The sequence below is a fragment of the Rhinatrema bivittatum genome, chromosome 15 (assembly GCF_901001135.1).
Source record: "Rhinatrema bivittatum chromosome 15, aRhiBiv1.1, whole genome shotgun sequence".
Classification (NCBI taxonomy): domain Eukaryota; kingdom Metazoa; phylum Chordata; class Amphibia; order Gymnophiona; family Rhinatrematidae; genus Rhinatrema; species Rhinatrema bivittatum.
In genome coordinates, this window is record NC_042629.1 from 32,272,979 (window position 1) to 32,295,232 (window position 22,254).

General features: G+C 46.8%; 1 protein-coding gene across 4 annotated transcripts in view; it reads left to right on the top strand.

Annotated features, from left to right (window-relative positions):
- Window positions 1–22,254, top strand: part of DSCAM (DS cell adhesion molecule) — a 569,269-nt gene that overhangs the window by 425,427 nt on the left and 121,588 nt on the right. For 3 of the 4 annotated variants that reach the window (XM_029579019.1, XM_029579021.1, XM_029579020.1), the window contains 3 exons: window positions 8,056–8,189; window positions 17,144–17,297; window positions 19,031–19,148. In XM_029579019.1, the coding sequence (XP_029434879.1) occupies window positions 8,056–8,189; window positions 17,144–17,297; window positions 19,031–19,148 (406 nt within the window). Of the gene's footprint in view, window positions 1–8,055; window positions 8,190–17,143; window positions 17,298–19,030; window positions 19,149–22,254 lie in introns of those variants that run through there. The other variant, XM_029579022.1, reaches the window with a different exon arrangement.

The following is a 22,254-nucleotide window of genomic DNA, read 5'->3' on the forward strand; positions in this document are numbered from 1 at the left end:
ACCTAAATCTGTATATTTGGAGCAGAGGAGATATAATACAGACCTTCAGATACTTGAAAGGTTTTAATGATACACAATCAAAAACAAACCTTTTCTACTGAAAAGACTCCAATAGAACTAGGGGTCATGAAATGAAACTCCGGGGAGGACGACTCAGAATCAATATCAGGAAATATTTCTTTACGGAGAGAGTGGTGGATGCCTGGAATGCCTTGCCAGAGGAGGTGGTGGAGGCAAAAACTGCAAGATTTCAAAAGAGCATGGGATAAACACTGTGGATCTCTAAAGGCAAGGGAGAGGGGAATAAAGTACGAGGCATGGGGGTATCTTTCCGGTGTGGCAGATACTATCCTTAACAAATAAGCTTTCATACTGTGATGCAACTCCATCATTGCTCACTGCTTCGATGGCAGGAGGAACAGAGGAATGGGATTCAGTTAACCAACAAGGACATCGAACTGTACAGGCTGGGAAAGCAAATAAGCATGGGGGTAACTTGCTTGATGCGGCAGTTACTACCCTTAACTAAAAGACCTAATACTACACTTCTGATGCAACTCCAACGTTGCTCTCTGCTTCAATGGTGGGGGAGGGGGAAGAGGAAGTAAATTGGACTCAAACAGTAACCAACAAGAGCCCTGACCTTGGTGGACTGAGTAACTGATAAGTATGGGAAACTGGTAACCATGAGAGCTTGCTGGGCAGACCGGATGGGCCATAAGGTCCTTTTCTGCCCACACTTCTATATATGTTTCTTTTCTTTCTTTTTTTTTTTTTTTAGGTGAAAGTGAAACTAAGAGCTCTTTGAGCTGTGACCATTTTGTTCTTAGCCTTTCCTCTGTTGCATCTCAGAGAGGGAAGGCAGAGATTCGGAAACTCCTTGCTTCAAAATTTGGAATGAAAGAAAAGAATAAAAAAGAGAATTTACAGGAGAAAGCAAAATGTACTGTTACGGTCATCCACTTACATTGTGCCTAGCTGTAGACTGTGGGGCTACCTAGTAGCAGGAGAAAATTTGCAGACCTATGGGGAAATGTCTTCATTTTGTGCAGCCCTTACAGGAATAAACCTGACTGGCAAGCCGAGGGTATGTTGAACATGATCTCAGTCTCTCAAATTCACTGCTAATGCCCAGCTTAATATTATGTGCATTGTGCCAAAGAGAAGCCTCCTGGAGTTCGTGAGGCGTTAGATGCGCAGGCAACAAGTCTACACGTGAAAGCTAGAACCAATCAGCAGCCAGAGGCGGAGAGTTGGCAGCAGAGCTTCCTCCTGCCTCAGACTCCGTCCTAGTGCCCCCCAACTCCTCAGCACAGACGGAGAAAAGAGGCTGCAGCTGAGCAGAGCAGGCGACTTCTAGGATTCCCAGAGATCCCAGAGGCAGGGTTTTAAACCCTGAGCCTCCAGGTCCAATCCACAGTTGCCAGGTCTAAGCCGCATGCAGTAAATGATCCTGCTGAGGAACAGCAGATGGTCAAGAGCCTAAGCCACCTCTGGCCTTTTACCTCCTGGTCGACCCTTTAAGCCCAGCCCTAGTAGCAGCACCCAAGGATCCGGAGGGGGAATCCCACAAGACATCAAAGATGTGGAAGCACCTTGCTGTTATGATGGGTCCGCATACTGTCAGAAGGTCATCAGTAGAGGGAATGTTCTGAGCGATCTTTCAAACAGTGGTATGCTCCATCATTTGTAAAAACAAGACCCATTAATGTTGGGTTCAGGGGAGGTCAGTAGACGTCTGGGGACCCCATCCTCCATGAAATCAGCAGCAGCAGGAAAGCCACAGCAGTCCACATCCCAAGTTGACACCCCCTCCCCCCCCACCTCCCAGTGAGGTAGCAGGCCAGCAGCCCCCACCCTCGAAAGTCACTGTGGGGCAGATGGGGTGGTGGTCCACATCACTATCCTGGAGCAAGAGACAGAACATGCATTGTAGGTGGTGATACAAATCATTGGAGAAATGATTGCCCTCTCTAGCACCTGCATGTGGTTAAGAACATGGGATTTAAGTAGCTACTGCATGTCTTAACCCTAAATTCCAAAGTTCCCTCCAGCACCGCATTTAGTACACTCAGGGCTGGGCCTGCATGCGGGGACAGCTGCACGAGCTTGGAAGGGAGTAACAACATCTGGACCAGCCATTAAGACCATGCATGCCTACCCGTGAAGATTGTGCTACTTTGGATAAGTTAAGTGTCTGGGGTATTGATGCCACTCCTCCTGCTGCCTTATCCCCCACTCAATGTCTGTGGTATTGATGCCACTCCTCCTGCTGCCTTACCCCCCACTCAATGTCTGGGGTATTGATGCCACTCCTCCTGCTGTCTTACCCCCCCCACTAAATGTCTGGGGTATTGATGCCACTCCTCTTGCTGCCTTATCCCTCACTCAATGTCTGGGGTATTGATGCCACTCCTCTTGCTGTCTTACCCCTCACTCAATGTCTGGGGTATTGATGCCACTCCTCTTGCTGTCTTACCCCTCACTCAATGTCTGGGGTATTGATGCCACTCCTCTTGCTGTCTTACCCCTCACTCAATGTCTGGGGTATTGATGCCACTCCTCTTGCTGCCTCACTTTATGCCGGGGGGGTCTTCATGCCACTGTTGTTGGTGCCCTTTGCTCCTCTCTTGAAGAAGGAGGGTAACGTGGTGACTTGGTGTAACGTTTCTGCCTGATAGGAACCCACAGTGAGGGGCAATTACAAGCCTAGCCACCTTTCTGGCTGACTGGATAGACCATTGTGTTCTTAATCTTCTGTCATTTACCGTTACTATGTTAGTGTTTTCCCCACTCATGTTGTCTAGGGGTTCTCGTCCTTCTGCTACCCAATGACTTAAATGGAAATGAATGAAATAATTTAACAATTGCAACAAGTTACCTTGTAAACAGAAATAAATTAAACAAAAAATGACAACCAAACCGAAATAACAAACTGAATCAAAAGTTTTTGCTGTGCACATCCTTAACTCATCTTTGAATTCAAAAACCAATTCTTGCTCTTAAGTTGATTTGGGGATGTGCGTGCTCTCGAGAGGTTCCTCCATATCTTTAAAGATTCATGAACAGGCAGATGAAGCAGTTAATAGCCACTGTCCCTCTGCCAGTAGATTGCTTTGGCTTTGAAAAGCTGGACGGGGGAATAAACTGGAGAAATGTCTCAGCAAGCTGTTAATGGACACCTGCGACAGCTCAGTTGCACTAACTCCTCCTCTCCCATGCCAAGCCCCTTCGATCTGTCCGTCAGCAGGGCTGAGTGACTTTCAATGGGCGGAAAGCCAGAGAAGGGCAGCTAAGCAAAGTAGAAATAACTGCCAAGAAGAAGAGAACCTGCTTCCTTATTTAGCAAGCCATCAGTGTATCTGCCACGCTGGCATCAGGCCTCAAGTTCCAGGCCCTAGGCTTGTTGCACCCACTTCTAATCCTGCCTGCAATTCATTTGGCAGAGTCTGCTGCTTGTGTTAATTGGCGTGAGGAATGTAGTACCTTACACTCTGTGATGGCTGCTTAATAGCAGTCAGTATAGCACTTTGAGGGAAAGCCTGATGGTGAAATGAAAAAGTGGCCAAGGTGTGCCAGTGTGCATGAGTAGCAAGAGGCCATGTTAAACAAGGGCAGTGGCTGGGGAGGCAGCCAGGCCCAGCCACGCCTGTGATGCTGTCATAATCTCAATGAGGTCATAATCCTATCTGTGATGCATCGAGTGCCTGGTTCAGTGCAGTCCTAGCAATTACTCGCCGGGCTTCACTCAGCAGCTTGGCTGAAGGTGGAAATGTGAGGCTATCGGTACGGAGAGAACCAGACTGCGAGAGAGGGGGGAGGTACACCGAGCTTTAGTAAGCATTGATTCAGTATCTTATTTAAAAATGCTGTGACTATTTAAAACCTTGTATTTTCATCTACAAGTCAGTTTTCTAACTATACCAGGCAAGTTTATCACCAGTTTCCATTGCGCCAGAATCTAGCCCGTTGCTTCCCTTTGAGCATCTGTAGTGGCCTTTTGTTTCCAGTGATCAGAATAGCCAGACAGCGGGCACAAGACTTACAGCAGATACCAGCAGGGAAAAGGCCAGAAGATACAGGCAGGCAAGCTGAATCCCGCACCAGGGTGAAAAGAAGAAAACATCCCTGTGGGTCTGGCGCTCGGTCCCTGCTAACAGATCGGCTTCTTTTCTTTTGGGGTTTGCCCTTTGCTGCTCACGGCAGATTGTGTTTGTTCCATTCTGACAGCCGTGGCCCACGGAGAGGCGGCTGCTTTCTTCTGCTGCCATCTCTTTATGACAGTGTTTGGGGTGATGGCGTTGATCTCCTGATCTCTCAGTTCTGGAAGCTCTCTGCTTTCCTGCATGCTTTGTTCTCATCCCTTACCTATCTGCATGCCCTCTTTTTTTTTTTTTTTTTCCATTTTCCTCTCACATCTCAGTGAATGGTTTTCTGAGAGGATTGTATCACCTGTCTTGACTCTTCTGTTGTAATTTCATCGGGGACAGATTTAGGATTTTGCCACCTGTAGGTGGTATTGGCACTTCCCTGCCCCCCCCCCCTTCCCCCCAGCTTCCTTTAAAGGTCTATTCCAGGTTAGCAGAGGGCTGTATTCTGCTGAATGAGATTCATCAGAGCTGGAAGTCAGTAAATCTTAGCCAGCCTCTCCCGCTCCTAAATGTTTGCAACCCTATGCACAGGCATAATGGTTGCCTATTGACAAATCCAGGTCTGCATTTCATATCCACCTTTCACTGACTCACCCTTGTTCACTTCTACACTGAGCATCACATGGCATTGCTCTTTACTCCTGCTCCTCATGGCCCAGCCTCAACTTACACTGATTCTCTTGCCAAGCCTTACATACCAGCAAGGCCATGTTGCGCCTAATCTAGGTGCCTTCCTCCCTTTCCCTGCAGCTGTGGATAAACCAGTAACATAAGTCTGCCAGCAGCTGGAACAGCAAGACTGGTGGGGCTTCTTAGGAGAGGAGAAGGAGAAGCCCACCTCCTGTGGAGCTGGTGAGGAGCTGGCAGCCGGAGCAGCGGAGCGTCAAGGCTCCTGCCAGCTGAGGAACACATGCCCCGCTTCCTGTGTGTTTTAGTCTGTAACTCCTCCGGCTTCCGGGTAGAGCCCATCCTGCTAGGCCACTGAGGAGGTAGACTCAGGAGTAATCTTAGGAAATATTTCTTTACGGAGAGGGTGGCAGATGTGTGGAACAGCCTCCCAGTGCAAATGGTGGAGATAAAACTGTATCTGAATTCAAGAAAGCATGGGGGTAAATACAGGGGATCTCTAAGGAAGTGATGAGAATTGTAATGCTAAATTAATTGGATGGAGGAGGGACAGACTGGACGGGTCATATGGTCTTTTTCTGCCGTTGAACTGCGTTGGGCTGGGAAGGACAGGGACTGCTGCTGCGATGCTCAGGTAAAGTAAAATTATGATATATTTGTATGGAAGAAAGTACAGGAAGAGAGATGTTGATATGAGAGATGAATTGGGGAAAGAAATCCTTTAGAGAATGTTCCTCCAGTATAAAATGTTTGAGTTTAGGATTTGTCAGGAGGAGATGAAGGAAACCCATCCGGGACAGGGTTTATCCGTGGTGGCCTCTTTTCTGAGAGGGTCCTGCAGGGGCTTTCCCTCTCAAGGGAAGAGGCCTGAGGCAGAGAGGTGTTTCTCCTCAAGGGGAAGCAACTAAGAGTCCCAACTTGAGTTCCAGAGGTGGGGAAGAGTCCGGAATCCCACAATTAGTGGGGGGACAATGGATTAAAGAAGCCTCAGATGCCAAGGAAATTCCTTGCTATTCCTTGGATGGGAGTTGGGAAGAAACTGTTGAATGGTTACAAGAGTTTCTAGTGGCAACGGAAAGAATTACTGAGTGTCCAGTGAGTGAGTATGGATGCAACTTAAGTGATATCCTTTATGCCAAGACTGATAACCATGGTCTACAAAGAGAAGGGAGGAATTGTGTCTGAAGGGAGAGGAAATTGCTTTTATTGTGTGCACTTTACACTATTGGAGAAGAAAATTGGAAAAGTAATTGCAAATAGTTCTCCTAACCGAGGGGAAGGTCTGTATAATTGCTGAGAAGCTCGTATGTTAACCTCTATTGAATTCTTGAAACTGCTGTAGCCTAGTTGCGGGAGCCTATGTGCCCTGATCAAATTGGTGACTTTCAATTCTCTGTTACATATTTTGCTTGTGGTGGTAGTTGCTAGTGATACCATGGCAAAGCTTGCAAATCTGGCTATAGTCATGTAATTGCCTGGTCTTTGCGTCATTCCCACCTGGGGGTGGAGTCGTGGTGGAGGGGTATGGTCGGGATTGTGCCGGCTAGGTGAGCATGGATGTGCACCTCTCCTCCCCCTTCACCTCTATCACCCCCCGTCTTTTCTCCCCAGCAGATCCCCGTGCTGTATGGCTGAGGACCCCAAACTTCTATTTATTTATTTAAAAATGTTATAGGCTGCCTGTCCAAGACCTTAAGTGGTTCACAGCATAACATTAACAACGGAATAAGCGACAAACGTCAAACAAACTGAACACGCACAACTCCATTGAGAGGTGGACTTGACAGAGCAAATAACTACTAAACCAGCCCACCACCCAGGGAAAATACAAAACATTTTGCTCAGCAAGCTACTACTATTACCTTTACTATTTTAGAACAAGGACCGCTCTTCAGTTACTCTAAAGTTATCCGGCTGACCTAGCTGAAAATCGAGGTTCTCCGTCTAACTTAGCCAGATAAGGGTGCTCTGCCCCAGAACATCCCTGCTCCACCCCCACCCCCCACATAGCTGGACAACAGGCCAGAAGCAATCAGACCGTGCCAGACTTAACCAGACAAACATGCGGTGCCTGGACCTCTTTCTCTTCAGAGCCTGAGGGATTTTATTACATAGACTGAGTAATCGGGGGCGCATCAGTTCTCATCTTGTCTGTAGTGCTGTGTTCCAATTATTATTTTATTTTCTTATTTTAAAAGCTCATATTCCACAGCTGTCCCCATCTGACTCCTCAGGTCTTATATACAGGATGAAGGAACAAGCGAATCCAATCATAAAGTACATGTGCATTTCATTCCATTGTTTTTCTCATTTACCCAGGGAGATGGGTTGCGTAACAGCTAGACTTTATATCTGAAGGCAAATCTCAATTTCCTAAACTCTGAGTTTACTAAAACAATAGCACATTGTATAGGAAACACATTTTGTTTCTCTGAACAGGCGCACAGACCAAGAGATGAATAATAGTAGAAACTGGTGCAGGGGCTGTGCCTGGGACTGTTGTGTATCTGTACAGCTGCTGGGGGTGCCTGGAAGCCTAGAGAAGTGTTAAGTGCTAGCAGTAGGTTAATATATTTTCTAGGGACGAGACAATAGTAGAAGTGTCTGACCTGCACAGGCATTAATGGATATTCCCTGAGGGAAAGGAGAGGGCAGCCCCCAAGCTTCACCTGGTCAGACCGCTTCCAGCGCAAGTTAAGAGCAGGGTTATGGAGGCAGGCTCGGGGGCTTTTCACGCTTACTCTCACAGCATCACGTGCGACCGTGCTTTCTGTCTGGTTATTGCACCAACGCTTCTCCATCAAGCGTGGAGTGAAATAAATGTGGGATTTTGAGCTATGGGCTGGGGAGGGTCCCTTCTTGGCCTTTTTGGCTCAGGCCTAATGCCGTTGAATATTGGGGGGGTTGCTGGATAAAATGGCTCCCAGAGCGAGGGTTGCTTTCGGCGCAGCATCCTCCCGCCTCACTCCCTTTCCCTGGGTGTTGGCAGGAAGAGACCAAATCCAGAGGGCAGCACGGCGCCCCCTCCAGCTTGGCATCTCAAGTGGTTGCCCCTTCTTGCCAGCCCCTTACGGGAGAGCCCTGCTACCTGACGTCCGTCCCCCCCTTGGGGACACGACGATATATAACAACCGTTGCCAAAGCAGAAGGATGAAACCTCAAGAAAAAACAACCCCAAACCCGCTCGACTAAGAAGAGCCGGAGCAATGTTACTGCAATAATTGTGTGCGCCGCAGCCGTCCTTTGTCCAGTAACTGACCACGCTTCCCTCTCTCAGTCCCAGGTCCCACGGCCGGAGTGAAAGCCGCGGCTGCCTCTGCTTCCTCCGTCTACGTGTCTTGGCTTCCTCCTCTCAAGCTGAACGGCATCATCAGGAAGTACATCGTCTTCTGCTCGCATCCCTACCCCACAGTAAGTGACCGGGGCCGAGGGGAACGCGTCCCCGCCATGCGGCGAGGGCGCACGAGTGGACGGTTTACCCTGCCAAAATGGGGTTTTAGCCCCCATGCAAGCCTTACCCTGTCCAGAATCCCCCCCCCCCCCCCCCCGTTACCTGGCTCAATGTAAAGCTGCAGGAATTCGGGTGAGGACGGGGCGGGGCGGATTTAGGCAGACATTCAGCAGTGCCGCTGAGTGTCCAGATAAAAATGACCAGGTAAGTTTATCCGCTTATCTTACCCGAGCAGCAAGTTTTTTTTCAGTAGACCTCATGGGCAGTTAAATAATTCAGTGAAATATGAATAATTTTAGAAAAATGAAGAGGCGCTGAGTAATTAGCCTCTAGGCTAACCGGCACCGCGTGCAAAAAAACTGAAATTGGCGCCTCACCCACCCCCAGTGAAAAAATGTTTCCTCCATGCCACCGCTTGGAGCTTCAGTCTTCCCTCCCTTCCCCCTCCTCACTGTTAGCATCCATCTCTCCCCCCCCCTCCCCCATCCATCCTTGCCCACCTGACACCTTCCATTCATGCCCCCATCAGTCAATCCTTATTCTCCCTTCTGTCATCCTGCCCCCATCTCCTCCCCTCCTGCCTCTTGGCTTCCATTCCTGCCTGACAGAAGAGCAGCGCTGGGGGCCTGGCACTTCTAAACGCTGCTTCCTGCCTCCGGTGCCTCTTTCTTTTCTGCGTGGTTCAGAGAGTGTGCCAGCGCAGTTCTTCTTTAGCCAATCAACTGCATTAGGCGGGAGCACTGGCGCCCCCTGGTACTTGGCACCCTGTGCAACCACACAAGTTGCACGCTTTAAAAACCAACCCAGTATATATACACTGAGGATTTTCTGCTGTGAAGAGAACATAGCATAATATATATGTTTTGTAATCTCTTTACAGCCGGAAATCCCCAGGATTGGGGTGGCCTGTGTGCGGTGTATAGCATGTGGTACCCACTGTATCTCCATCAGTGACCCCCAGACTCCAACAGAAAATTAAAATACTGAGCTCCGTCTCTTCTTGGCCCTTCGTCTGAGACTGAATGCTGTTGAGCGTGAGTGGTTAATGCCCTGCCATCAGATCCCACTGGGCATAGGAAGATGTAATGGCCATTGCTACATAAAGCCAGGAGGATTAAACCACCTAATCAGAATATAAATCTAGCTGGCTTTAATAAAGCAACCAGCAGTTAACATTTCCATATAATGAAAAACCCATGGACAAGAGGTCAGCCTTATGATACTGAAGGGAAAGGCATTCAAAAGGAACATGAGAAAATACTTTTTCGCTGAGAGGGTGACGAGTCAAAAAAGTGGCAGAATCCAAGCATGCACAAAGTAGGGTTGCGACTTTCAAGCATTAAGTTTCCGAACATTTGGTGATGCCTTTTAATATCTTTGCTGATGGAGTTTATGCACATGCGACTTATTGATGCTCTTCATCATTAGAAAAACACATAAATATATAACATATAAAAAATATAATAGCAGATAAGGCCCCATCTAGTGTCCTCAGTTTACTTGCTGCTCCAGTGATATAGATCCCAGTTGATCTCCGACTTTTCCCTCACTTCTTTACAGTTGACGATCCTCTCTACTTGTCCCGGGCTTTCTTGAACTGTCATTGTTTTTTGCCGTTATTCGCTCCACTGGGGAAATCGTTCCATGCGTCCATCATTCTTTCTGTGGAGAAATATTTTCCAGTGTTACTCTTGAGGCTAGCCTTTCGGAGCCTAATATTTTGACCCCTAGTTTCCAAACGTCTTAACTCCAAAAAAGGTTTGTTTTTACCAGTCCAGAAACCAAACTGCTCTTCTGTAAATTTTTTAGGCCTATGAATAAATCACGGACTGAAGTCTAAGCAAGTGACACAAAATAAATGTATCCAACTGTGACACCATGAGCGGTGTCTGGCTTGACAGATTCAGGTTGGACTCTAACTGTTCTCAAACTTTTATTGGTTATAGACAAAAAAAACCCCAAGTAGAAACAAACCTGCTTACCTTAGCAGTTTCAAAGCAAAAGTCCCAACGCAATTCATGGAATACAATATATCCCTAGGCTTCCTTCTCTTCTCTGCAGCCTCCTATCCTCTCTGGGCCTAGCTTCTTATTCCCTTTCTAAGGCTAAATGCCTGGTCCTGGCCTTTTAAGGAGGGTCTACCCTTGTATAACCACAGGGAGTGCTGGATGCTAACTTGCGCTGGAAGTCTAAAATCAGGACATTTCCGAACATTTTGACCCTCCCTCTTTTTTCAGTACAGTACCTCAAAATTCTGTACAGTCCAGAAAAACTCAGGACAGGGGACCGCGGCCGAGGGATGGAGAAAGAAGACCACAGGTCAGGTATGACCTGCGGCAAGCACAGTAGACAGACACCCGTGGGTAGATGGAATGGGCTAAATGGTTTTTATCTGCCATTGCCTTCTAAGTTTCTGTGACTTTGAAACTGGTCAAGACCCATCAACCCCAACAGGGAATTTTCAATTCAGTAGTAAGCCACGTAACCTTCCCCCGCCACCACCACAACAGTACTACTTTAACATTTAAAGAAGCTCCAATGAGCTTAGATTACAAGTAATACAATAACATGGTTTCCAGTGCCTAGCTAGTAAAGGGAACATTTTCCATCTAGACAGAACAAAATTTGTCCAAATGGAAGTACGTGGCTATGTTTTGCACTGTTCTGTGGTTCAGGATTTCTTAGTCCATTCTCAGGCCACTGCAGAGGCCAAGGGTTTTTGTTTCAGAGGTTTTTTTGAGACTAACCGTAAGTGACAGGCCAGTGTTCCTGTGTTTCGTGAGTCAGCAGAGAGACATAACCTTACATCTAAGAGTGGCTGTTATGTATTTTGTGTTTACAGTACGTGATTGTCATCTTGCTTACAAAAAGAAAAAATGTTTTGCTGGGCTGATCTGATGGCCACATTAGAAGTCAAAATCAATTCCTGTCACTGGCTGATGCCCAAGAGTTGCGAGGTTGGCTATTGAAGTTATGCATTTATCTGAACATAAGCATGTTGGTTTGCCTGTAATTGCTCTTCTGTTTAGCTAAGAACCGACTCTGCAAAATGAAAATTAATGAAGTGGGCATAATTGCTAATGGTTTCTTGTGGTCCGTTTATCTGGCATCAATTGGTTTCTTGTTTCATAAAAAGGATTTTGTGACCCACCAGAGAACTGGCGGTGTTGTGAGGAGATGCCATGTCTATAAAGGAACTTGAAATTCCAAAATAGCTAAGAGAGTTTCCCTCATTATTCAGGCCACTGGTGGTGAAAGGTTTCTGTGGCAGCTCACTGCTCCACCATCTGTCCCCCTCCTTCCACAGAAACGCACACACGTTCCACGTTTTCCCTCATTCATATCCCACAGCAGGGAACTCTGGCTCTTTTTAACATGACCAGGGTTGCTTGTACTGTAAAGGATATCAATTTACTGTGTAAGGCTCCGTATCTCTTTGTACCTTGGCTCACTCCACAGCTGGACTTCCAAGGGTAGATTTGCACTGCAGTGTCCTAGGGCACTCAACCACTGGAGTGCTGGTTCACAAACTCCGCTCCATGGCACCCCCGGAGCCCACAAAACGATCAGCAGGACAGCTGCTCCCAGGTACAGTTCAACAGCACAGCTGTGTGCTGGGGTGGACTGTCACCACCCACTCGCAGGATAATTTGGCAGAAAGCTTCCTCTGAGTTTGCTTGCTCACTGCAGCGAAGGATTTCCTGCACCTCCTCCCACAGTCCTATGTTCTCCCTTGTTTCAGAGGGCAATGGCTCCACAGAAACCTCTTACTTTTGGAAAGGGAGCTGCCTTGAACAGCTCCTCTCTCCTCCCTCACTGTCTGCTTTTTCCTTTTCATGGCTCCTCCTCCCTGAAGAGGTTAGCACCTGAGTTCAGGATCTCCTGACTTTCTGCTCTGCTGCTTGCCTGGGTTCTCTGAGCATTGTCGTAGGTCCTTCCCCGAGCCCTGGTTATACCTGATTCTTCTAGAGCCTTCCTCTGGTCTGGCTTAGAGAATGGGACGTACTTCCCATTACATGCTTCTCCCCTTTTGTCCCAGGTGTTTGGCTCCTCCCTGTTTTCAATAGATATAATCTGTCGAGACAGAAAATCAGCATTTTGATGATTTGCTCCCACTCTGCTGAATTGTGAATTTAAAGGGTTGTAGAGCCATATACCACCTAGTAAGGCATTCATTGGTACTATGCGTTTGACTGAACCACTTTAAGGGGGAGTATGGTCTGTAAGCACTGTAAGTAATCTTCCCAACAGGTAATATTGCAGATTCTCCATGGCCCATTTGAGCGCTAAGCATTCCTTCTCTGTGGTCACATAGTGCTTTTCATTATCTTTTAACTGATGACTAAGGCACAGGAGGGGTGCTCTTCATCTCCTACCCTCTGAGACAGGACTTCCCCCAACCCCATGTTCGAGGCATTGGTCTATAAAACAAATGGGAGCTTAAAGGCTACACAATGTGGAATGGGATGTTCACATAGCTTCCATTTTATTTTCTCAAAAATATTTTCTGTGGCCGAATCCCACTGAATTTGAATAGGTTGGTCCTTTATCAACATGTTGGTCAAGAAAGCGGTGAGATCAGGAAAATTCGGACTGAATCTTCTATAGTATCCAGCTAACCCTAAGAACATCCTTATCTGGGTTTTTTTGTTTTAGGTCTTGGAGTGTTTTCCACTGCCTGTATTTTCTTGACTAAGGTTCTCATGGTCCCATTCCCTACAACGTGCCTCCTTCTGCGCTAATGCGCACTTTTTTGGGTTTGCAGTCAAACCTGCTTGATGCAGGGATTGGAGTACCCCAGTTAAATGTTTGATGTGCAGCCGCCAAGTCTGGAAAAAATAATTACATCATCCAGATATGCCCTGGCATATGCCTGGTGGGGCCGTAGTACCAGGATGATCGTGAGCTGGAAACTGACAGGGACCCAGTGAACCCCAAACCGGAGTACTTTAAACTGGTATAACCCCCTGTGGGTAATGAACGCTGTCTTCTCCCTAGATGTCAGATCTAGAGAAATTTGCCAATATCCCTTAGTCAAGTCTAGGATTGATAGATAGTGCCCCCCCCCCCCCCAACTGCTCCAGAAGGTTTCAGTTCTTGGCATGGGGTATGCATCAAAGCACGAGGTGGCATTTACCTGATGAAAATCTATACAGAAACGGGTAGAACCATCAGACTTAGGGACTCACTATGAGATTCCTCTTATTACCTCTAGTTTCAACATTTCCTCCCATTGTTTTTCAATCTCATTCTGTTTTGCTTCAGAATCCTATACGGCTTCTGCCTTTCCTGGCTCTGTATATATCCTGTGCTGAATTATTTGGATTTTGCCTGGTAAATTGGAAAACACATCAGGAAATTGCTCTATTGGGTTCCTGATGTCCTGTTGCTGGTTTAGGGTCAGGCCAGTACCTACTCGTTTTATACCCTTTTCTGCCCAAAGGCCAGCCTCTGGGCCAAGGTCTACTTCCTTATCTCTGTCAACCCATGGTTTCAGTAAATTGACATGAAAGACCTGGGTCCTATTTCATCCTCTGGTCCGAGATGCCTGTGAACCTCGCATGGGGCCCTCCAGCGGGCTTTGGTTAGGGGAAGTGGGTACTAAGACTAGTACTTTATCCCCAACTTGAAACTCTCTATCTCTTGGGCCCCTTTATCATAATAGGTCTTCTGTCATTCTGGACTTTTTTGCAAAATCTTTTGGGCTATCTGTTGTGTCTTATGCAACCTGTCTCTCTGCTGTACTACATAACTAATAGCATTTGTGTCTGAAGAATTTTGACCTTCCCAAAACTCTCCCAAAGCACGTAACAACCCCCCCCCCCCACCCCCACCACCACTCGAGGCTGTCTCCCAAAGAGTAGCTCAAATGGGAAAAATCCCATTGAGTCTGAGGCACCCCCCCTGATTGTGAACAAGACGAACGGGATTAGTTGGTCCTAGTTGCACAAGTCCCCCTGGATGCATTTACGTAACATCCCGTTTAGGGTCCAGTTGAAGCATTCCACCAACCCATCTGTTTGGGGATTAAAGGTGGCCGTCTTAATGTATTGGACCCCAAATGAAGCCCATCCCTGCTTTAGTAATTGGGACATAAAGTTTGACCCTCAATCTGTTATGATCGTCCAGGTAAACCCCATTTGGCATAAAATTCAGATCAACTCCCCTGCTATGAATTTGGCTGAAGTGCGTAACGGAATGGCCTACGGGAACCGGGTGGCATAATCAATCATCACCAAGATATATTCATGACCCCTCCTGCTCCTCTCTACAGGGCCTACAGTATCCACTGTCACCCGTTCTAAGGGTTCCGCGATTGCGGGTAGGGCTTTGGTTTATTGGTAGTGCATCTTTGGCAAAAGGGGCAGGAGGCGCAATAGTCCTTGACAGCCCGAGCTATCCCAGGCCAGTAAAAGGGCTCCATTAATTGAGCCAGAGTGGCTTTGCTTCCCAAATGCCTTGCTTTAGAGGGTCATAGGCAAGGGATAGCATTGTCCCCTGGAAGACCTTTGGCTTCCTCTCAGCCTTTGACTAGTCTCTGGAATGATCCGACACACCAATCCTCCAATAATCTCACAATTTGGCTAGGTTTTTCCTTCCTGTTTATTAGAGATTTTCTCTTCTTCCATATTTCTCCTCACCTCCTGAATTATAGTGTCTGTCTTGTTCATCCCTAAAGTGAGGTAGATTCTTCAGAATCTCGGGCCTCAACCTTTCTGTTCCCTCGTTGTCTTTTGAGCTTTGCCTGCCTGTTTGTTCTCGTCTCCTGCCTCTAGTTGGGATCCCCCTGCCGTTGGCCTTTAGGTTCCCTAACGCTTTCTAAGTCTGAAAAAGGAAGAATTTCCTCCAGCTTATCGGACCCTTCTGTCTCCTCAGGCTTACTGTTGCCACAAGACTGGGCTCTTGTAGCAACTCAAGTTTCTTGGGTCCTGAATTGGCCTCGCAACCCCTCCCAGTCCCTTACTAAAATCGGAGGAGCAGGAAGCTTTCCACTACCGCCAGTTTTAGCTTCACTTCCATCCCCTCCCCAACCTACTGTAACCTCTATCAGGGGGCAACTGCAGATGTCCTCATTTACATACGAGAAGGCACATTTCCTGACTGTTGGACCTGCAATCAAGGACTGGTTACTTTCTGTGTCTAGGATTGCAGTCATCTGGGTCCCATTCATGTTCACTCCTCTGGTGAACCCTTCTGGGTGGTCTTTTATTGTCCTTTCCTCTTTCCCCAGCCAGTAAATGAAGATACCATAAAGGGGCAATCCTCTGACTGAGATTAAGAACCAATACAACATGGGGGACATAACATTACAATCCTTGCCAAAGCAAAATTGACTCCACAACCAGTCGGGGTTTCAGGATAATTCACAGTGAATAGGCATAAGATATACATATTTGCATGTATTGAAACCCTAGTGTATGCAAATTTATCTCAATCATATTCACTGTGGATACCCTAAAAACTCAACTTGCTGTGGATCACCAGGGCAGGTTTGGGAGCCACTGGCCTAGGTGCTCATTTGCCTCCATGCTCTTGTGTCTAGATTGATTTAATTAAAACATTTATATGCGGTTTTACAGATAAGCACAGGTATAAATTGCAGACATGAGTGAGGACATGTGCTGTGCAAGACAGATAAAAACAATAGCTTAAGAATAGTCCTAGCTTCAAGGCATGGAGAAAATTACGATAGAAAGTATTTGCACTGACATAATTTGAATGCTCTCTTGAATAGTTGTGCCTTAAGATGTTCCCTGAAAGCCCTGCAATCGGTTTCCATTTGGATTAGAATCGGCAAGCAGTTCCACCACTGATTGGATGGAGTCCTACAGGAGCCCATGCGCCTCAACATTTAGGAGCAGATTAACTTAAGTGTTGTTGACACAAAATGTGAAAGAAAGACCCTTTAGTACATCTGACCCTTGATTTCAAAAGAAAGATTTAGCAATGCCAGTCTTTCCCTGCTAAGTTCTCCCCCTCCTCTCTCTCTCTCTCTCTACCACCAAACAAACGTCCGCCTTTGAAGAGAAGGGAAGAGAAAAACGTTCGGCTTGTTACAGTGCCCATAAAATGCAACAATTCTGAGCAAGGGTGGAGTCACTCCAGGGTTTCTTCAAGACAACACTGCTATGCCAGGTGCAGGCACTGGACCCAGAATCACAGTTTATGCCCAAAGAAACCTCCTCTTAATATTAACTTTGACCCTTTGACAAGCTCAGCCCTCACAGCACATTCATTCAGACATATAGATAGATATATATATCTATGCCGGAAATTAAACTGAGCTCAGGAAGCTTAGTCCTGAGCTTGTGCAGGGTATTGTTTGTGTTCTAGTCTTAGAGACAATGCCATTTTGGTTATGAGTAAATGGTGGAGTGTAGCCAAGGTTGATGACTCCCATTGCTTTTTTAACTGCACATTGAGGTAAGTATGTGTGTAGGGGGGGGGCAGAGGTTCAGATATCTTTCTGGGTTCATAGACTGTTTTTATTTGGGGAGCATGGTCTTTCTAAGTTGTTTTTTTTAAATTTTATTTCTAAGTATTTTTTGATGGGGGGGGGGGGATAGGGATCAGTAGTGATGATTTTTGAGTAGCAGATTTTCAGGAAAGGCTGGATGCTTTTGGGGAATCTAATGGTAGGTTTTCAGGGTTCAGACGTCTCATTGTTTTTGCAACCAAGTGGCTTTTATTTGTTTGCTTTCTTCTGACGGGTGGAAGGGAAGTGTTGACGCTGGTCATCAAAGGAACTGACCTGAAACCAGAAGGCGAAAGCCAGAAAAGAACCCCCAGTTCCAAGCCCCAGATTCAAGCCCTGATTCCTGGGATGCAGTACCCCTGCAATGAATCCTGATTGTGTCCTGTCTCTGGCTGCTGTAGGGTCCGTCTCTGAGAATATCCATCTTTCTCCTTGCAGATAATCGGTGAGTTTGAAGCCTCTCCTGACTCATTCTCCTACAGGATCCCCAACCTGAGCCGCAACAGCCAGTACAGTGTCTGGGTGGTGGCGGTGACTGCTGCGGGCAAGGGCAACAACAGTGAAGTCATCACGGTTGAGCCTTTGGCTAAAGGTACCCACTTCTCTTAGTGAGAGCTTTCCTCTAATTCTAACTTGCTTTTAATAAGAGGGTACATTGTTTGGTCACCCCCAGGGATGGCCATATCTTTCTTTCTGAAGTACTGTGACTAAAAACCCATTTAAGGATTCTGGTACTCAACCTCCGGTCTTCAAAGGCCGCAAATGGCTCTGGTATTCAGGGAAGCCGAAGCATGAAAATGAAGCCAGTTTTTCATTAGTCTTAGTGAGGGCAGTTTTCAGAGCAAGTAACAGAGGTAAAAAGGGGTTTTACCCGTGTTTATTGACTGCCTAAAAAAAATTGCACACCTTCAATGCAGCCAAAAGTCCAGGCAGTGCCCCACAATGCGTCCGCTTTTACTGCGATGAGAGGAGGCATTCCTGGAGGCATGCATTGGTCAGGGGAGGGAAGAGTATGTAGTGATTGCATTTTCCGATCAACGTGTACTTTCAGACAAAATTCTTCCCATACAAAAAAAAAAACAGCACCAGCGTCCGTGTGGACTTTCCCTTTGAAAATGAGTGCAAGGACCAGGGGCAAAATATACGCACACTTTGAAAATTGCTTCCATAAAGGATTATGACATCTGGTCATTCCTGAATTAGGTTGTAGTGCAGCAGCTCGTTCAGAAATGATCACGATAGATTTGTAATGACCATTTCACTATCAATACATTTCTCAGCAAAGTTATTTTTAGTAAGAGTTGAGTATTCTTTCAAAAGCAGCGATGCACTCTTTCCCTGCCTCCAAGTTACATTGACCGCTGACTGTATGCTCACCAGTGCACTGCCTCCACCTGCCAGTAACAAATTCAGATAATTTTATTGGCATGACAGTTTTACATATGTGCCAAAGTAATTTATAGAATAATTGAATTAAAAGGGTAATACTGACTGCTGACTATATGCTCTCCAGTGCACTGCTCCCACCTCTGGCTGCATGCACTGCTCAACCTCCCAGTAGCCCTGACCGCTGGATGCATGCTCCTTAGTGCACTACTCCCACCTCCCAGTAACACTGACTGTTGTATGCAAGCTCCCAGTGCACTGCCCCACTTCCCAGTAACACTGACCACTGACTGTATGCTCCCTAGAGCACTGTCCCTACCTCCTAGTAACTCTGACCTCTAGCTGCATGCACTGCTCAACCTCCCAGTAATACTGACCGCTGGATGCATGCTCCTCAGTGCACTATCCCATCTCCCAGTAGCACTGACTGTTGGATGCATGCTCCCAGTGCACTGCCCCACTTCCCAGTAACACTGACCACTGACTGTATGCTCCCTAGAGCACTGTCCCTACCTCCTAGTAACTCTGACCTCTAGCTGCATGCACTGCTCAACCTCCCAGTAATACTGACCGCTGGATGCATGCTCCTCAGTGCACTATCCCATCTCCCAGTAGCACTGACTGTTGGATGCATGCTCCCCAGAGCACTGTCCCTACCTCCTAGTAACACTGACTGCTGGCTGAATGCTTCCCACTACAGTGCCCTACCTCCCAGTATCACTGACCACTGGTTGCACTCTTCCTGGTAACAGTGACCCCCCTCGGCTGCATGCTCCTCGGGCTGTGGGATTTCATGATATCTAGGACCTCTGCACCCATTATGATCTGCTTTAGTCCTTTTCTTGTGACAGTTTGTTCCATTATGAGAGTGTGATTGTTCAACTTTTCAGAAGTCAGAGCAATAGAGACAATATTCCACGTTTCTCTCTCTCGTTGCAGCTCCAGCCCGAATTCTGACTTTCAATGGTACCATCACAACCCCTTGGATGAGGGACATTGTCCTCCCCTGTAAAGCCGTTGGTGACCCAGTTCCCACCGTCAAGTGGATGAAGGATAGGTAACCAGCTACTAATTGTGCAGCTTGGAATCTGAAGAGAAGTGCTGGTGCTGACTGAATACCCAAACGACAGTTAATGCCAGAGTTCAGTGGTGTTCACACTCCAACAAACACATTTCTACTGCCTGGTTTCTCTCCTGAATTGGGAATATGCACAATTTTCCTACTACAGAGCAAGGGGATCCACATACTACTTAGAGCACGTTTTCTGTCACCCAGGTGCAAAAGGGTACTCAAAACCTCGTTGCCCGGTGCAAGGGGTCAGTGATAGTACTGCACGCTGCTGGGTGGGAGACCCAAGCCTGGCCTTTGCTTCCCAGGTTAGCTGGGCCTGGGAAGCATATATAGTCCCCTTGGGGAGGGAGCACCAGGCATCATTCAACAGCACCTAGTGGCCAGAGTCAGGGTATTGGGTTCTGGAGTGACCTGTAGATCGTGGCCCTTGGCATCAATTTGTCCATCCATTCTGCCCACTTATTCCTGTTGAGACTACCAAGGATATATCCCAGCTACCAGCCATAGAGACATGACCACTGGAAGGATATCACTCTTTATCCGGGGCAAGACAGATTTTGTCACCTTTTTCCATTGTATTTCACCCTTCCCTTTTTTTAGTTCACTCCCAGCGTCTCCCCCCTCCCCTCCAATGTCCAACTACAAGGTCCCATAATAATCCAAATGGCCACCAACACCAGCGTTGCTGTTACCCAAATATCAAGCCTCCTTCTTCCCCATGAACTTTCTTGCTGGTGCCCTGCCACTCCCAACCCACTGCACCGAGGGATGCCAGACAGACCAGTCTAGAGTGCCTCAAGAGTGCCTGCATTTACACTAGGGCTTATAGTTTTTACTGTACTGCAGTCTTGACAGACACAGCTGCTAATTAATTCAATTATTGCAATCTGCCATATAGTCCTGACCAATTAGTAGGTGTCTTAAGCACTGAGAAAACTAGATGTCATAGGCCGGGATTTTCCATTCTCACAGAGAATGGTAAATCCCGGTGGTAACAGGGGGGCGGGCCTGCGAAAGCCAGCAGCGATCGCACCACTGCGGCGTTATCGCTGCCGGCTTTCGCACCCAATAGCGTCACCGTGAAAGGTGGTGCTATTGGGCACGCTACTGGCAGCGATAACGGGTCTTACCTTATCACCGCCAGCGAAGTTACTGCCATGTCCGCCTCCTCGCCACCCCGCCTCCGCCCCCGGCAACATATCGCACGTGAAAAGGGACTTTTCGCGTGTGATAGGCTTACAAAATAACCCCCATTGTAAGGTTATTGTAGCTTTGTTCTGGACATGTGTACGGACCAGATTTAAGATTTTGTTAGCCATAGGCAGAAATAATGGCTGAAGAAGCACGTTGACTATTGGCCTTGGTTTGGATTAGCCTATGATCATTAATTTCTGACATTTTAGTTTATTCAGTTCTGACTTTGTGGTAGTTACATGGGTATTTTTTATAGGAAGTACTATTGTAGTTAGGGAATTTTAATTTTTTTTTTGAGTTTAGTTATTCTGTTATTTGTATTGTTATGTATATATTATGTAAATATTTTATACATCGCTGAGAGCTTAGGCATAAATAATAAATAAAACCAGAGGGCAAGGGAGGAGGGTGGCATGATCTCCACAGATTAGAGTAGGAGTCCTCTAGAAAGCAGAAGGCAGCCCAGAGAGCCTTGGTGGCATCACTAGACACAAGGTTAAATCTAGGGGGGGGGGGGGGGGAGAAGGACAGGGCCCAGAGTGGGGGCCCCTCTGAGATTGAGGAACATGGAGGGGGCTGTCTAGGCTTTCTGACACTGGCCCAGCACTGTTTTCTCTGTCATGCACACAAGACATGGCAACCTTGAATGCAGGACCCTTAAACATCCAGCCCTCTTTCCGCTGCCTTCTGGATCCAGCCAGTATTCCCACCCACCCCCACCCCCAAACCCTAGTTAGAACTTCCCCCTTCTGGACATGTGTTGGGCTGTGGCTACTGAATGATTCCCAATATTCTGGCCTGCGAAGGCTGATGACGCCACCCCCCCTCTTGGCATGCTGGTGAGCACCACTTCTGCGGCTGATGAGGGAGTGGGTATCATCAGCCTTCGCTGATATTCAGCACCATTTGTCTGGCTAAGTTCAGACTTAGTGGACAAATGGTGGAATTGGAAAATTCTGCAGCGATAACCAGCTCCAAGTAAACCAGATAATTTTTTATTTGGCTAAAATGTTATACAGGTAACTTAGGGGTAGAATTGGCTATCCAGCTAAGTTAGCCAAATAAACACTTATTTTCAGCAATATCCGTAACACAGTTGGATAACTTTAGGACACCTGAAGAGTTAACGTTAAGATAGATGGAGATATCAGCGGTGCACCCGCACCACTGAATATCCCTGCAAATTAGTTAGCCAGCGGCTGAATATGGATTATCATAAATTTACCCCACAGAAATCACAAAGCTAACTACTATAGTAGTAACATAAATTAAAAACACAAATGACCCAGGCCCTAAATTCTGGTCCTCTCCCACTAGTAACGTCTTCTTTCTCCGTGGACAAGTGGGTGATTGTCATTGTAGGGCGCCAACATGGAACAGGCTGACTCCAAGCTCCGATGCTCAGTAAGTCTTTATGAACCACTACTGCGTGAGTCTTCTCTTTTTTCTACTGACGTGAAGAAATATTTGCTCTCTCGCTCTCTTGCAGCGTTGCTGTATTCTTCACATTTTTTGCTGTTTCAATTTTATTCTTTCTCAGTTTGTCTCCTGAAGTTGAGAAGGGTCAAAGGGAAAGATAATCCTCATCGCTCCTTTTTGGCCACATCAAATTTGGTTTCTGTGGCTGCAAAGACTAGTTATTGCTCCACCAATACATCTCCAAATATTTCCAATGTTATTTAACACAAAATGACGGATTACTACTTCACCCCAACCTTCGATCTTTAGCTCTAACAGTATGGATATTGAAAGCCGATTAGTGCAAACAACGCCTTTTCCTGCCAAGATGAGAAGTGACCTTAGCCACAAGAAAACCATCTACTAGACACTCATAACATTTTAAATGGAAAAGATTTTCAGTTTGATTTGTTAAACAAAATGCAGATCCATTCAAATG